The 16,789-nt window shown below is 51.0% G+C and overlaps 1 protein-coding gene across 1 annotated transcript in view; it reads right to left on the bottom strand.

The window, feature by feature from the left end:
- The window catches only part of LOC140402242 (cation channel sperm-associated auxiliary subunit gamma-like), a 317,982-nt gene that overhangs the window by 29,186 nt on the left and 272,007 nt on the right, over positions 1 to 16,789 (bottom strand). Inside the window, exons 26-27 of the mRNA XM_072489871.1 lie at positions 16,225 to 16,329; positions 9,273 to 9,365 (exon numbers count right to left, since the gene is read on the bottom strand). Coding sequence (XP_072345972.1) covers positions 9,273 to 9,365; positions 16,225 to 16,329 — 198 coding nt within the window. The remainder of the gene's footprint in view (positions 1 to 9,272; positions 9,366 to 16,224; positions 16,330 to 16,789) is intronic.

Genomic DNA, 16,789 nt, shown 5'->3' with positions numbered 1-16,789 from the left:
TTGCTAGCATGTCCCGCTCCTCAACTCTCAAGTGCCTCCTCGAGGGCACACATGCCATGTCTCAGAGGGTGATTAGTGTCATGAGGTATTAGGAACTTGGGTTCAGAAATGGGGTCCAAGATGTAGCAGGCACTTTAGCAGTTAGACAGACTGAAGGAAATGGCTGCTTGCAGCAGAGTTAGAGGGATACGCCCACAACTTGAGATACCTAGGGCGGGATTCTCCACCCCCCCCCCCCTCCCCGGCCGGGTCGGAGAATCCCCGTGGGGCAGCATGAATCCCGCCCCACCACCCCGACGCCAGCTGCCGTATTCACCGGCGCCATTTTTCAGGCGGGGCGGGATTCATGCCACACCGGTTGGGGGTCGTTGCCAGAGGCCCCTCCGGTAATTCTTCAGGCCCCGATGGGCCAAGCGGCCGCCCGTTTTCGGCCAGTCCCGCCGGCGTGAATTGGACATGGTCCGTCATGGCAGGACCTGGCTTGTCGACCGTCAAGCGGGGTCCTCTGGGGGGGGGGGCGTGGGGGGATCCGGCTCCGGGGGGACCCCACGGGGCCCACCGATCTACAGCCTCTGTCGGGCTCCGCCATGGCCGGCGCGGAGAAGAAACACCTGCGCATGTGCAAGAACACGCCGGCGGTTCTGCGCGTGTGACAGAACACGCCGGCGGTCCTGCACATACGCGGGACCGCGGCGGCCCTTCGGCGCAGGTTGGCACGGCGCCAACCCCTCTGCTGCTGGCCTAGCCCCCGGCAGTGCGGAGGATTCCGCAACTTCCGGGTGGCCCGACGCCGAAGTGGTTCGCGCCGATCTTGGCACCGGCGTCGGGCCATCCCGCCGATTGCAGGAGAATCCCACCCATTGACCCATTCAGACTTAACCTTGTTCGTGCGAATATGCAGGATACCCTGGTTCAACCAAGGTGATCCACTCAAGAACCATTGTCATTCGGGACAACCTTGTTTGATATGTCACGAGCCATTCACAGAGTCTGATGACCGATTTGTCCACCAATGGAAGGTTGGTTGCATATGAATGGCATTGGCATAGCTCTGTTCCTTTGTAGAAACGGGAATGGGAAATCAGGCAGCTCAGGTAACGATAATGGATTCAAGTCTGGTCATCTCAGGAGAGAACATTTATTTGAGGGGCTGGGCACAGCTGAGAGAGAGCGAGAGAGGGAGAAATGCTGTTTTTGAACAGGAGAAGGCTGTGGAAAACGGCCAGGCAGGTCATGAAAGTTGCCACCGAGGCAAACTTGGGAAGAAAGATTCTGAATGAATGCCCCTAACAGAAGAAAAGTGCTTTGTTTGTGTAAGTGGAACAAGAGCTGCATTTTCATGTACAGTGTGGTTTAATGAGAACTCGTGTGTTAAGGTTAAGTAACTGCATGTAATCTGTTAGTGTTGGCTGAAGTAAAAGTTTAAATATTGTTTAGTTTTCTTTTGTTTTAATAAGGTTTAATTATAAAATAACCAAGCTCTATTTTTTATATAATCATTCCTGGAACGAATCGATCTTTCCACACTCCATTAAAACTTTAAAAAGTTGTGGCATCTTATCCTCTGTTGAGAGCTGACCAGGTGTCTGTAACAATTAGTGCATAGAATGTCAAGCAAACTTTGATGCCTGAACAGTATGTCTGAACTCTAGGAGCGTCAGCACCATAGAGGCAACCACCAACAATCAAACACTCAAGAGCAGGGCTTCAGCCCTGTGGATCGTCTTGCCACCAAAGGATAAGTGTGTGGATCAGTGAAGGGCACCTGAGCACGGCATCCCCAATGTTCCCGGCAGAGGCCTGGGGTCTAGGGGCTCCTGATGTGGCCGGGAGTCAGCTTGCAGGGCAAGGTTTGCCAGCACAACTGGCTCACTGGAGAGGAGGCAGGACGTGTAAGGATGAGGGAGGTTGGGGGATTTGAGAGGATGGAAGCCCTAACTGATTGTCGGTCTCTCTCGTTCTCCAGTTCCTCCCAGATTAAACAATGTTTGCTGGTGTTGATTCTGCAGCTGCTGCCCTCGCGTTGCTGGTGGCAGCTGATGCGGGCAAACAGCGGAGAAGACAACAGTGGCGATGCTGGCTGGAGGCGACCCGTCACAGGCAGGGGGCCATCGCACAGCCTGAAAATCGGCCGCCCATCAGGTTGAGGAGGGAGCCAGAAGGGAGTGTTTGCCCACTACCCAGGGAGCATGCATGACAGCTACATCCTGAGCACTAGAGAGATCCCCGGTGCCTTGGAGGACCACCCCAGGATGACGCGTTGGCTCGTGGGGGACAAGGATGACCCGCTGAGGTCATGGCTGATGACACTGGGGCGGAGGCCTGAGATCGAGGCAGGGACCCGTTATAATGAGGCCCATACTGTCACCCGTGCTGTCATTGAGCGGTGCATCGGCATGCTGAAAATGTAGTTCCGATGCCTGGACCGCTCTGGTGGTGCCCTGCCGTACACTCCCGGAGGGTCTCCCGCTTTGTGGTGGTCTTCTGTGCCCTCCACAACCTGGTACAGCAATGGGGCAACGTGCTGAAGGAGGAGGAGCAGGAGAAAGGACACGAGGCCTTGTCTGAGGAGGCGGACCAGGAAGAACTGGCGGATGAGCCCGAGGAGGAGCCAGAGCATGGAGATCAGGCAATGGCAAGGGTCCACAATGCCAGGAGGACCAGGGAGGCCCTCATCGTCTCCAGATTCTCATAGTCCTGGCTCAGCGAAACCACCTCCCCCACTCAAATCCCCCCTACTCCCATTTCCCTCCTTCCTCCCGTGCCTGTGTTGGTGCTATGGGCCAGGGTTTAGAGAACCACAAAGTGTATCATGCAGTACACCTGACCCACAACCTTTACTAGATTGTGGTAGGGGAGCACACGGCCCACTCTACAGGTGTGGTACAGCAGAAATGGAAAAGTGTTTTTTAAAGCAAAACAATGTTTATTCCATGAACTCAAGTTAACCTTTTTAAAACATACAGTAAACATCTTAGCAACCATTAATTCAAATACAACCCTCCAAAGAATACAACACTAAGTAATCCTTAAGCTGTCCTTTTAATATCCATAAGACTTAAAAAGGAACTTTTAACAGAAGCAGATCAGGTTAAAGTCACTACTGAGAGCAGTTATTAGTTTTAAATCACCAAATCTTTCCAGGAGCTGGTGCAGACTCGAGGGGCCGAATGGCTTCCTTCTGCACTGTAAATTCAATGATAATCTATGATTAATCTAGGACAAAGGTTCGGCACAACATCGTGGGCCGAAGGGCCTGTTCTGTGCTGTATTTTCTATGTTCTATGTTCTAAAGGATCGATTTACATCCTTTAGATTACAGAGAGAGAGACTAATACCCCTTCTGGCTGTGACTGCAGCTATCCAGCTCTGAAAAACGAAACTAAAACACACCCTGCAGCAAACAGCCTAAAACGAAAGTAAAAAGCTGACAGGCAGCCCAGCTCCACCAACACTCTGACATTACTGATAAACACCCATTTCTTGAAGGTACATTTCTTCAGCACCCATTTCTTAAAGGTACTCTCACATGACGGTTGGCAACGGTCAGTGGGTCACCATAAAAGGCAAGAGAGCGATGATAACTCACTGTGAGGAAAGCTCTGATGCTCCGCAGTTTCTGCAAAAGTCTTACTCATGCCTTTCTGCTGACAACGCTCTTAGACCCATCCTCTGAACGGGGTCTGCATCTGGGGCTTTTGATCTTGTACCACTGTGCCTGGGGGAAAGGGAGGGCAAGAGGGGTTGGGGTGCAGGCAGGCTCGCTGTGAAGGGTGACGTGACAGGCTTCACATGTATCAGGTGTTACATGTTTTAATAGTGACCATTTTACAATTCCATTTCCCGAGCTACAGATAGTGAACCCCTCAGTGCCCACTCAGTGTACCTCACTCGTCTTGATCTTTCTAGTGCTACATGTAGGTGTGTGCCCAGCATGTACATCAGAGGTGGAGGCAGCCTGCTGCTTTCCGAGCCCTGTGGCCTTTGATGCCCTTGGCAGACATCGTCAGGAGGGCCCGGAACCAGAGGGCCCCAGCCAATTTGCCAATGTCACAGGCGTCGCAGTGCCACTCTGTTCTGCCCGCTGCCCTTGAGATCTGCCAGTGTCAGGAGAGAGGGATTCGGAAGAACTGGCGATCGCCATCAGCTCTATGGTTGCAGGTCCCGGGTTTGCCTCCAGCACACTCTCCTCCCTGACTGTGCTGTAGCGTCCTGGGGTTAATCCATGGTTCGGAGGGGCAGCTGTAGTGAACTCCAGAGACCTTTGAGTCATCCTGGAGGTTCCTCCTCGTCTGGGTTCGACACCCTCAGTGACGCTCTTCAGTGATGAGGCTATGTTCCGGAGTGCCTCGACAATGTCCACCAGAATCTGGGACATGTCCTTCATCGACTGGGACATGATGTTGAAGTCCTCAGCCACAGTCATGCCTTGGACATCACCATTCAAGATGCGGACATTGTGCTCCAGTTTTCCCACTGCGGTCGCCAACCTAGCCGTTGGCTTCGGTGACGGGCAACGTCGGCATCGTCTTCTTCACCTGAAACCTTTGGGACTCCTCCAATCGGTTTTGCAATCACTGGAATGTCGCTGACACCCCATCCTCATTGTCACGGCTGCGTCCAATCATCTGCATGAGCTCTGGGAGAACCTTGACCAGAGGTTCGGCATCTGACTGGGACCCAGTATCTAGTGAGTCCTGGGATTCAGCAGAACTTTGACTGCTGTCTCCATTGGATGTTCCTGCCTCCAACTGATGTGCATTAGCAACTCTGTGGTGTTCACCAGATTGCACCCCAGAAGCTTGTCCATTAAGGTCGCCCACCGAGGTGTGTGTGATAGCTGTGATGCTTCGATGGTGGTCTCCACGGAGCTCTCCTTCGAGGTGGTCTCTTGGGTGGGGGGTGAGGGGGGGGGGGTAGAGGGGGGAACTCTGGGTGGCCCAGCCTCATCAGATGGAGACCCTGCCAGAGAATGGACATGTGGTCAGTGAGAGGGAAGGATCATTTTGTCTGAGATGAACAACTCACTCGAGACAGGTTATCTGGGTGAAGGGGCAGTGGATCCTCACCTCTGTGACGAAGACCACCTCACTGTCAGTGATTGCTCGCTCCTCGGATAACCCCGCAATTTCCAGGGCCAGTTCCTCATAACGGGTGAGGATTTGGATCTCGGGCATCCCATCCCCCCATCTTGGCCCTTTCCCGCTTATTATGGGTTACCTTCTCCTGCGAGGACAAAGAGAGGACAGTGTGACCCACACGCTTGATGGGTTAAGGGGGGTCTATAACAGGTGGCATGCGTGGGCATTGCACCTTGTCACGAAGGGTTATGCTAGCGGGTGCCACGGGGTTCTGAGGAACAAGCACGAAGATTGGATGTGGGGAGGGTGCGAGGTGTTAGCCAGTTATTTCTGGGGTGTTGGAGAGTTTGTGAATTTGAGTGATGGCAGGCGGAACTGATGCCAGAAGATGGGTGGCAACTTAGCCTTGTAGCTTGATGGAGGTCATTGGTCTTCTTCCGACATTGGACGGCGGTTCTCCTGGTCAGTTGACCACACTGACAGCCGCTGCCACTGCCTCCCAGGTGGCATTGCTGACCCTGCAGCTGGTCCTCCGACCCCCTCGGGAGAACAGGGCGGCCCGCTCTCATCCACAGCATTAGAAACCTGTCCAGGTTGGCATTGTCAAAGCGAGGAGCAGATCTGCGTGCAGCCATGCTTGTGTGTTGCCTGGGAGTGAATGGTGAGGGAGCGTTTAAAAGCAGCTCCCACCAGTTCGCGGCGAGAAGCTAAGGGACAAGTCAGGTGAATCAGACGGCGAGGGAGCCAGTAATGTCGAGAATCTCGTGGGAGATCATTTTTGGCCCCAAGTGTCGTTGAATACAGTCCACAAATCGCCAACATGGCTATCGAGAAACACTCCGCCAAACGCACCCAAAATAACACTGATATTTTTCTGTTAAATCACACCCAAGGTTACAAGACATGGGCGTACAAGCAAATTATCTCATGGCTTCAGAGATGCATTAGTTCATAAGCTTATGTAATGGTAACTAAACATAATATGCATTGTAAATAGTTACACTACTTTGGAAGGGGGAAAGTATCTTTAAAAATAAAGGGGGATGTTGTAATATGCCTTGAAGGGATAGCAGCATACCATAGATTATGAGAGTAAACTTGCTCAGAATATAAAAACAGATAGTAAAAGTTTCTACAAATATATAAAACAAAAAAGAACGGCTAAGGTAAATATTGGTCCTTTAGAGGATGAGAAGGGAGATTTAATAATGGGAGATGAGGAAATGGCTGAGGAACTGAGCAGGTTTTTTGGGTCAGTCTTCACAGTGGAAGACACAAATAACATGCCAGTGACTGATAGAAATGAGGCTATGACAGGTGAGGACCTTGAGAGGATTGTTATCACTAAGGAGGTAGTGATGGACAAGCTAATGGGGCTAAAGGTAGACAAGTCTCCTGGCCCTGATGGAATGCATCCCAGAGTGCTAAAAGAGATGGCTAGGGAAATTGCAAATGCACTAGTGATAATTTACCAAAATTCACTAGACTTTGGGGTGGTCCCGGCGGATTGGAAATTAGCAAACGTGACACCACTGTTTAAATAAGGAGGTAGGCAGAAAGCGGGTAATTATAGGCCAGTGAGCTAAACTTTGGTAATAGGGAAGATGCTGGAATCTATCATCAAGGAAGAAATAGCGAGGCATCTGGATGGAAATTGTCCCATTGGGCAGACGCAGCATGGGTTCATAAAGGGCAGGTCGTGCCTAACTAATTTGTGGAATTTTTTGAGCACATTACCAGTATGGTAGATAATGGGGAACCAATGGATGTGGTATATCTGGATTTCCAGAAAGCCTTTGACAAGGTGCCACACAAAAGGTTGCTGCATAAGATAAAGATGCATGGCATTAAGGGTAAAGTAGTAGCATGGATATAGGATTGGTTAATTAATAGAAATCAAAGAGTGGGGATTAATGGGTGTTTCTCTGGTTGGCAATCAGTGGCTAGTGGTGTCCCTCAGGGATCAGTGTTGGGCCTACAATTGTTCACAATTTACATAGATGATTTGGAGTTGGGGACCAAGGGCAACGTGTCCAAGTTTGCAGACGACACTAAGATGCGTGGTAAAGCAAAAAGTGCAGAGGATACTGGAAGTCTGCAGAGGGATTTGGATAGGCTAAGTGAATGGGCTAGGGTCTGGCTGATGGAATACAATGTTGACAAATGTGAGGTTATCCATTTTGGTAGGAATAACAGCAAAAGGGATTATTTAAATGATAAAATATTAAAACATGCTGCTGTGCAGAGAGACCTGGGTGTGCTAGTGCATGAGTCGCAAAATGTTGGTTTACAGGTGCAACAGGTGATTAAGAAGGCGAATGGAATTTTGTCCTTCATTGCTAGAGGGATGGAGTTTAAGACTAGGGAGGTTATGCTGCAATTGTGTAAGGTGTTAGTGAGGCCACACCTGGAATATTGTGTTCAGGTTTGGTCTCCTTACTTGAGAAAGTACGTACTGGCACTGGACGGTGTGCAGAGGAGATTCACTAGGTTAATCCCAGAGCTGAAGGGGTTGGATTACAAGGAGAGGTTGAGTAGACTGGGACTGTACTCGTTGGAATTTAGAAGGATGAGGGGGGATCTTATAGAAACATATAAAATTATGAAGGGAATAGATAGGATAGATATGCAGGCAGGTTGTTTCCACTGGCGGGTGAAACCAGAACTAGGGGGCATAGCCTCAAAATAAGGGGAAGTAGATTTAGGACTGAGTTTAGGAGGAACCTCTTCACACAAAGGGTTGTGAATCTATGGAATTCCTTGCCCAGTGAAGCAGTAGAGGCTCCTTCAGTAAATGTTTTTAAGATAAAGATAGATCGTTTTTTGAAGAATAAAGGGATTAAGGGTTATGGTGTTCGGGCCGGAAAGTGGAGCTGAGTCCACAAAAGATCAGCCATGATCTCATTGAATGGCGGAGCAGGCTCGAGGGGCCAGATGGCCTACTCCTGCTCCTAGTTCTTATGTTCTTATGTTCTTATCATCATTAAAAGGGAAATGTGTCACGTAATCCAGTCTGTTTCACTTTGGCCTTTGAGCAGAAAACAGCACACATAAGACTGTTGCTGATTGATGTCTTCAAGCTATCTATCCATTTATATATGTCTCCTGCACCCTGTTTAAATAAATGAACCCACAATGTGTTTACACATCCCTTTGGAGTGATTGGTGCCTTCATATCATTATAAAAACATGGCACTGCCCACACAGTGATGTAAGAGAACACATGACCTGCACTTAAAGGTCAGTATAATGTTTGTAGGAGCAAGAATGGAGACAGCTCCTAGCTTAGATCGTTACTGTACCTGTGTATCTAGTTTCACGTAGTTAATAACTACTTAGTGTTGAACTACCTAATGCCTTGTTAAGACTACACCTTACAACCGAGACCTTTAAGCAACCTAATTGATTTCTTCAGGGTGATCAGGAAGATATTTTAAAAAGGAGATAGGGTTGGGAAACCAGGGTGGCACTGTGGTTAGCACTGCAGCATCATGCCGTCGAGGACCCGGGTTTGATCCTGGCCCCCGGGTCACTGTCCGTGTGGAGTTTGCACATTCTCCCCGTGTCTGCGTGGGTCTTACCCCCACAACCCAAAGATGGGCCGGGTAGGTGGATTGGCCACGCTATATTGCCCCTTAATTGGAAAAGAAAATTGTGTACTCTAAATTAATTTTTTTTAAAATAGGGTTGAGGAAAACCAGACAGAACATTTTTTACATAAATGGCAATGCATTTGTGGAATATGGTAAGAGGAAACCAACATAGATGGGTCCCTGGGATTTCTGAAGAGCCTTAAATGTGAACATAGCGACTCACCACATTGTTTTAAATCATACCTGAATTATTTTCCATAAAGGATGAAAGAGAAAACTGTGCATGATTTAATCCAGGTTGCTGGTTTATTATGAGATATTTAACTCACAAATTAGGAATAGGTAAAATCTGCCTCAAAGAGGCACTTTGTAATAACAATCGCTTATTGTCACAAGTAGGCTTCAATGAAGTTACTGTGAAAAGCCCCTGGTCACCCTATTCTGGCGCCTGTTCGGGGAGGCTGGTACCGTGCCCCCCGGAATTAAACCGTGCTGCTGGCATTGCTCTGCATTGTAAGTCAGCTATTTAGCCCACTGTGCTAAACCAGCCCCTTTGTTGAGCCTTGTGCAATTTTTAAATAAGTACTTATGTTCTTACCTATTAGACACTTCAATAACCAAAAAATATTCTGGACCTTTTAGTCCGTCTGCTGGTATATCACTGCAAGGAGAGTTCTTCTGGCAAGTCCACCTCAATAAAAATATAAAAATAAAGTTCATTAGTGAATTGAAATATCAAATACATTCTGCTATATTTTCCTAAATGTTCCATCCCCTTGCCTTAAATCTAGCCTTTCCAAATTGCAGCCATCCACCTCTGAATTAGCTAGACAGGTTATTCTTGACTGCTAACAATTCTGGATGCTCCCAGTAGAGATACTAGGCGGGTCCTTTCAGTTGCTGATTGTCTGCCAAACTAACAAAACTGATGAGACAGAATGAAAGATTATCCGTTTTCATTTCCGAGATTCCATGTTTGGGGGGTGGGGGGGGGGGGGGGGCGAAGACTTTTCCTAGGCCACAGGGAGTGCTGAGAGAGAAAATATTTGGCCAACCTTGGACATGGCAGCTCCTGTCTCAGATCAGCCGTCAGGCAGCCGACGGTTCAGGTCTCCCTTTCACTTCTCGTTAAAATTAAGTTGCGGTTTGACGATGGAGAGTTAATAAGGCCTTTCGTGGATATCTCATCAATAGACTGGAGTTTGCATTGAAAACGGGAGGGTTAAAATTGAAGCCTCTCCATCTGCCCTCTGCTGAAGGAAACTTTCAGAAGACCATTCTTTACGTGGTTATTCTGAGCCCTGGGTTTGGTTGGTGATACATTGGCAGTGAGTCCTGTCAAACATTGCTGGCTCTTGACCTGGCTTGTCTTCTTTCACACAATGTCACTGAAAGTATGATAAGATAGCTTCCAGTATCACTGTTGACAAAAAAATAACATATCTTAGTGGTCTGCTGTGGCAGCTTCCTTTGAGAAGAGGTTTCATTTTCACTCTCTGCACCGGCAGTTGTGTAGGTAATGGACGGATGGTTTCTCTCATATAACCTGACATCCCTGGGGGGGGTGCGATTTAACCGCCTTGTCGCGCCCGTCATGGTTTCAGGAGGAGGCTGTTGAATCTCGCGAGAAGCCTTTCGCGAGATTCGTGACGCTCGAAAACGCCTCGTGAGATTCAGCCGGTCCTCGCGAGACGTTACAACCTGGAGCTTGGTCTCATTGGGTGACTAGATCAGGGGCCTCAGCGGGGAACCCGGGGCCGTGGCCTCACTTAGCCTCATTTTCTGCACTGAGAGGCTCCGCTTGCCGGAACTCCTTAGTGCTGCGCGAGATCGGGTCGGCGTTTAAAAATGGCGCAAGCCCCAGCTCATTATTTATTTATTTTTATTTTTTTGAGATTTTTTATTTAAAACAAATTTGTAACATTTACAGAGAGAAAAAAAGGGCATATGCAAAGAGCCTTAACATAGTGAAAATGAACAGTGGGAAAGAATAAACATGTTAATAAGGCACTTCCCCTGTCAGCTCTGTTTGCCCATGCCACACGTGTTCAACTAAACTAACGTTGCTCTAACTCCCCACCCCCCGACCTCCCCTGCCCCCCCCGAGACCTGACCTGCCAGGTCAACCCTCCACTTGGCCCTAGCCCGCCCCTCCTCCTACTCTCCCTGGTGCCCCCTGACCTACGCTAGCTATGCTGACCCCTGCCCTTGGCGCCTGTCTGTCTCCCGCCCTCCCCCCACGCACCAAGGACCCATTAACCTGATTGTATCTCCCCGTGCCCTTTCAAGTCCCTTAACCAGCCCATAGCCCAGCCCCCCCTATCAGAGGCCCCGATCTCCTGCCAAAAGGTACCAAGTGCAGGGTCCCCTTTGCAGCCCCCTCCCCCCCCCCCCCCCCCCCCCCCCCGCTCGTTACAAGCTCCCCAAAACACCCTACACAATACGCCCTCCAGCCCCCGCTCTCTGTCCCGGCTGAAAACAATCTTGGATAAAACATTACAGTACAGGATAATTTAACAAACCGCCGCCACACAAAAGCTCTGAGAGTCCAGAGTCCTTTAGTTCAAGTCCAGCTTCTTCTTTTAATAAAAGTCCACTCCTAGTCAGAGCAAGTAAGGTTAACAGACCGCCGCCACTGTACAGCACTGAAAAAACTAAGTGCCCGTTAGTTCAAGTCCAGCTTCTTATCTTTAATGAAAGTCCAAAACTGTTCTGGTGTCTTGAAGTAGTGATGGAGTTCCTCAAATGTAACCCAGAGCTTCGCAGGATACAGCATTCCAAACCGAACCTCCTTTTTGTAGAGGGCTGCCTTTACCTTGATGAATCCTGCATGTCTCTTGGCCAGCTCCGGTCCCAAGTCCTGGTAAATGCGCACCTCGCAGTTCTCCCATCTGCTGCTCCTCTCCGCCTTGGCCCATCACAGCACACCTTCCCTGTCAGCAAGCAGGTGAAAGCGGACCACCAAGGCCCTCGGTCGGTCGTCCGTCCTCTATGCGCCCCATCCAACTCCACGGGTCGAGGGAAGGCCTCCGGTCCCATCAGCGCCTCGAGCATACCTTTCACGTATGCACCCACATCCGATCCCTCGCAGCCCTCGGGGAGGCCAACAACCCTCAAATTCTGCCTCCTGGCTCTGTTCCCCAGCTCTTCAAGCTTCGCCTGCATCCTCCTCTGGCGGGCGTTCAGCTCCTCCACCATGTGCTCCAGCTCCGTTACCGTGTCCGCCTGGCTGGAGAGCTTCACCTCAACCTCCCTGAGCACCTTCTCTTGGACCGCCTGTGTCTCGACCATTCAGTCCATTACCGCTCTCATCGGGTCCAGCATGTCCCTCTTCAGTTCAGCGAAGCAATTCTTGAAGAACTCCATCTGTTGCTCCCTTGGCCAGTGAGCCTCCGCTCCCTGGTCCCTGCCGTCCGCCATGCTTCGCCGCCCGGCCTGAGGTCCCCGCTGCTCCCGCTTCGATCCTTGCCGCTCCACTCGACCATTTCTGGTCCAGCTGTCCGTCCATACCCCAGGGGGGGAAAGCCTCTTCCCTATCGTCTCCTCCACCGATTCAGGTCGCCAGGTTCTGATAAATTCAGTTGGAAAAGGTCAGTTTGCCCATCGCGGGCGGGAGTGATCCGACCTGCGACCTGCTTCCTCGAGGGTGCTACCGGAAGTCGCCCCAGCTCATTATAAGTGGAATCCCCGCTCCCCCAACTCCCACACCCACACAGGGCACATCCCGGCCCAATCACTGCCGCACAAAAAAAATGCCACCTTGGCAGTGCCAGCCTGCACCCTGGAAGTGCCTCTGCCAGCTGGCTGAGCATCTGGGCAGTGCCAGGCTTGCACACAGTTACCACCCTGCACAGAGGGCATGCCCCTGGGTGCCTGCGAACCCCTATTTGTGGGGACCAGTGCTGAACAGCACTCACCCGAGGTTCCCACAGGAAAGGGGTTCGATCCCAACGCCTCGGTTACCCCAGGGAAATGCAAATTAGAGTGAGACTAGCTGTCTCGCTCTAATGTGCAGATGTGCCAAAATGTGATCCCGTCCACAGCGCGACGTCTTGCGAGATCACGTTAACGTGGCGAGTAGATCACGCCCTAAGTGGGGGTGAATATCGGTGTGGATCTCACTCAAAGAGCTGGCAGAAAACACCCCACCAAACCAGTCCAAAATGACTTAGGCCGCGATTCTCGATATGTTCTCGCTCAAGTGAAACGATGCTGGTGAATAACGGGAGGCAGAAAATGGGAACCGCGCCAGGCGCCAAACAGTTTGCGATGCAACCGGCCCGCTCCCACAGGCGAAATCAGGATCTCGCCATAGCGTGGTGAGAAATCAATTATCACCACTTAAGCCCTATTTCCAGACAATTAACGGGAATGACCCCATATCGAACGGCCTCCCATCATTCAGCAGCCTCCCTAGCAAGTGCTCACGCTGGTGCCGATTAGGACTCCTTTTCAAAAACGTGAACCTGGCGGAAGGGCTTCTGTGGAGAGCCGAGGAGGTGAGTAGCCATCTTTGCTCACAGAGAAGGAGCCCCAGGGTCGCTGGGCTTGCTGCCCCCTCGGCGGGAGGTGGGAGGTCCCTCAGATGGGGTGGGGGACCCTCCGCTGGGGTAGGCCGCCATGGGAGGGTGGGGGGGGGGGTGGCTGGGGGGTGCAACAACCAGGCCAACCTCTGGATCGTGTGTACCCGTTCTGGGGGTAACATCAGTACCTGCCCGTCTGCCTGACCGACCACCCAGAACCCCAACAGACTGCCGAGGCCTCTGGCTGTGCGACTGTAGGCTATTGCTAATAGGAAATTAGCAATCATGGTTAAGTGAGGACTTCACACAATCCAAATGAACTCCCGTGCATGGGAAGGCCATTTTGCACGTTGGGCTCATTGCCTAGCATCCCAGCCAAACCTTGATGCATGGGCATTGTGCCTGAACACTGCGGGAGGCAACACCACTTATGCTGAAGCCAATATCTGAACACCCAGGGGATGAGAGACAGCTCCGGGGGCATGTCCATGGCCGGAGGGTGGGTGAGTACCATGGGGAGATGAGCCAAGGGTTCGGAGGTCAGCGCGCATTGCGGAAGAAAGTGACAGAGCCATCATACTAGTTGTGCACAAAGGTGTTTATTGTGTTTTACAATTCCCCACCCTCCCGATGGTGCTGTTGTGACTGCTGTCTCGCCTGGGGAGTTCCTGCATCATCAGCAGTGGTGCTTACCAGATTATGCCCCAGAAGCCTTCCCACTAACATTTCCCACCGAGGTGCGTACACCTGCACTGGTGGAGGTTGGGGATGACAGCTGTGTCGCGACTATTACGGTGGCATCCTCGGAGCTCTCCTCCAAGGTGGTCTCATGGGAGACTGGAGAGGGGGCCGCGGCTGAATGACCTGCGGGAGAATAGACATGTGGTCAGTGGGAAGGATGGGTCAGTCAGTAAGGCAATAACTCACGTTTGACAGTTCCTCCGGTGGGGCCTGGTGGTTCCTCACCTCTGCAGCCTCCACCAGCCTAGCATGGGTGACCATCCTGTCCTCAGCCGCACCAGTCACCTCCAGGGCCCACTCCTTGAAGGAGTTGAGGATTCTGGTCCGGCACCACACCGCCAGTCTGGGCCCTCTCCCGGTGATTGTGGGAAAACTTTTCCTGACGAGACACAGAGGTGGCACCATTAGCCATAAGTGGCTCACAGTGGGACAGTGGGAAAGGGGTTTGAAGGGTTGGGAGGGGGTTTGAAGGGGAAGCGGGGTGGAGAGAGGGTTGGGGGGTCGCATGGAGGGTTGGGGAGTGGATGCTCCCGTGGGGCCATCGTGTGGGTGGGGTTGGGGGGGTGCTGCCCAGTGTAGGACATTGATCTTTTCCCTACACTGGAGGCCAGTCCTCCTGGTCACACTCCCAGCGCTTACAGCTGCCGCCGCCTCATCCCAGGTAGCACTGGCTGCCCTATGGGCTGACCCTCATCGACCCTCGGGGGAACAGGACATCCCTCCTGGCCTCCACAGCATCTAGCAGCCTCTCCAGGTCGAAGTCTCCAAATCTTGGGGCTGGTCTCCTGGGCGCCATTGTTGCGAGTTGGCTGGGGTTCGCTGCGCAATTGCTGGGCAACTCTGCTCGACCTTGTTGGTGGGGGGGGAGCCAGAGCGGTATCAGCCAATCAGCTGGCGGGCCTTCATTTGCGGTGAGGCCTCGTTAAGTTGACCAATCGATGTTGAATAGCGTTGCCGGCCTTGCTGGGTCGAGCGGCGGGAAGCTCGCGGCAATTCCTGCTCGCTACAACACTTAGAAATCTTCCCGGAGAGTCGCGCCCTTCAAATTTTTTGGGTTGAATTCTGCACCTGATCTCCTGTTGTTTTACTTCTTCCAAACAGAAAATAGGGATTTCAATTGTGAAACCAATTGATGCCAGGAATGATGGTGAGCCAAAGAAAAACTAAAACAATGGTCATTAAAAACTCGTGGGAACAATGACAACAGAAAGAAAATGAAATCGATCCAGAACTGGCTGGGATACATTGACCTGAATATTGCTTTTATCTGTCTGTGAGTTTCAGTATGTTTATCAGTGCCTTGACATGCAAGGAATATAATTTGTGCCAGGCAACAAAGTTGGGCAGAGTTCTGGGGGACTCCTGGCCATTTCCCACTCCTGGATGATAGAACATCACCTGAAAATTAACAGTATTCAGAAATTTGCATCGATTAACTGCCAGGAAATTCTGCAGTTTTTTACTTTCTGCTTAGATGATTTACTTTTTAGCATTGCAATAGTATAGTAATTTTATTTTAAACATTGCTTCATCTTTAATATGATTTATTTACAATGACAATCATGAATCATACGGAAGAAGAAAATCTGGGCGGGATTCTCCAACCCCCCGCCTGGTCGGAGAATCCCCGGGGGGCGGCGCGAATCCCGCCCCGCTGCTGGCTGCCGTAATCTCCGGCGCCGTTTTTCGGGCGGGGGCAGGGTTCACGCCGGTCGGGGGCCGTTTGCAGCGGCCCTGCTGGCAATTCTCCGGGCCCCGATGGGCTGAGCGGCTGTCCGTTTTTGACCAGTCCCGCTGGCGTGGGTTACGTATAATCCCACATAGCGGGACCTGGCAGGTAAGTCGGCTATGGCAGTCCTCAGGGTGGGGGGGGGGGGGCGCGGGAGGGCCCCACGTGGCCTGGCCTACAATCGGTGCCCACCGATCTGAGGGCGTGCCTGTGTTGTGGAGGCACTCCTTCCATCCACGCCAGCCCCTGTAGCGGCCCTATGGCCGGCGCGGAGAAAAGAACCCCTCGCGCACACGCCAAAACATGCCGCTGGTTCGCGTAGTCCCTTCGGCGCCGGCTGGAGCGGCGCCAACCCCTCCGCCGTCCACCTAGCCCCCGAAACAGGTGAGAATTCCTCACCTTGGGGGCCCATTGACACCGGAGTCGTTGCCGCCGGTTTTCCCGCCGGCGTGGGGACTTAGTCCCTGGAAAGGAGAATCCCAGCCAGTATCTGTAAATATTGGAGAATGCTGATTCAATATCGACTATTGATGTTCTGTCCAGGGTGTCAGACTTACTGAATTCCAAAGCTATCACCGCTGAAAATGCGATAGCCATCTTCTGTGGAAATTACATCACTCGGTTTGGCATCTACAATGTCCCAGATTGCCGCATATTTATCACTGTAGGATGAATGTAAGAAATTGTCATATTTTATATTTTAGCAGTAATGTTACTGAAACCTGGGTTAAGATACATACAGATACTACGACTGTTCGAGTGGTGATTAAGGTATCGTAAAAGTGAGCTAATCATGATTTTCAGGAGAACTGTTCTGCTAAATGATCTTGAGAAACATTTGCTTGTAAAATGGCTCTTGCAGAAGTTAAGAGTTTCCTGGGTATTGAAGAAATAACCCTCGGTAGTTAACAAAAAGTGCTTAAACAAAGCTTTTGCAATCGGCAGACAAGTTGCAGTTAAATTTACCTGCAGGGTGAGGAAAGTATAGGTAATTAAAGTGATAGCACAGCATTTGAATTTGGAACAGATGCCAGCGACACAGCCTGAGATTTGGTTAAAATCATTGGAATTCGCTAAGATCCGGTTGGAAATTAAACAATTATAATATGTGAAAGAAATGAG

This window comes from Scyliorhinus torazame, chromosome 25 (genome assembly GCF_047496885.1).
Source record: "Scyliorhinus torazame isolate Kashiwa2021f chromosome 25, sScyTor2.1, whole genome shotgun sequence".
Taxonomy (NCBI): Eukaryota; Metazoa; Chordata; class Chondrichthyes; order Carcharhiniformes; family Scyliorhinidae; genus Scyliorhinus; species Scyliorhinus torazame.
This window is presented reverse-complemented; position numbering and strand designations above follow the sequence as displayed.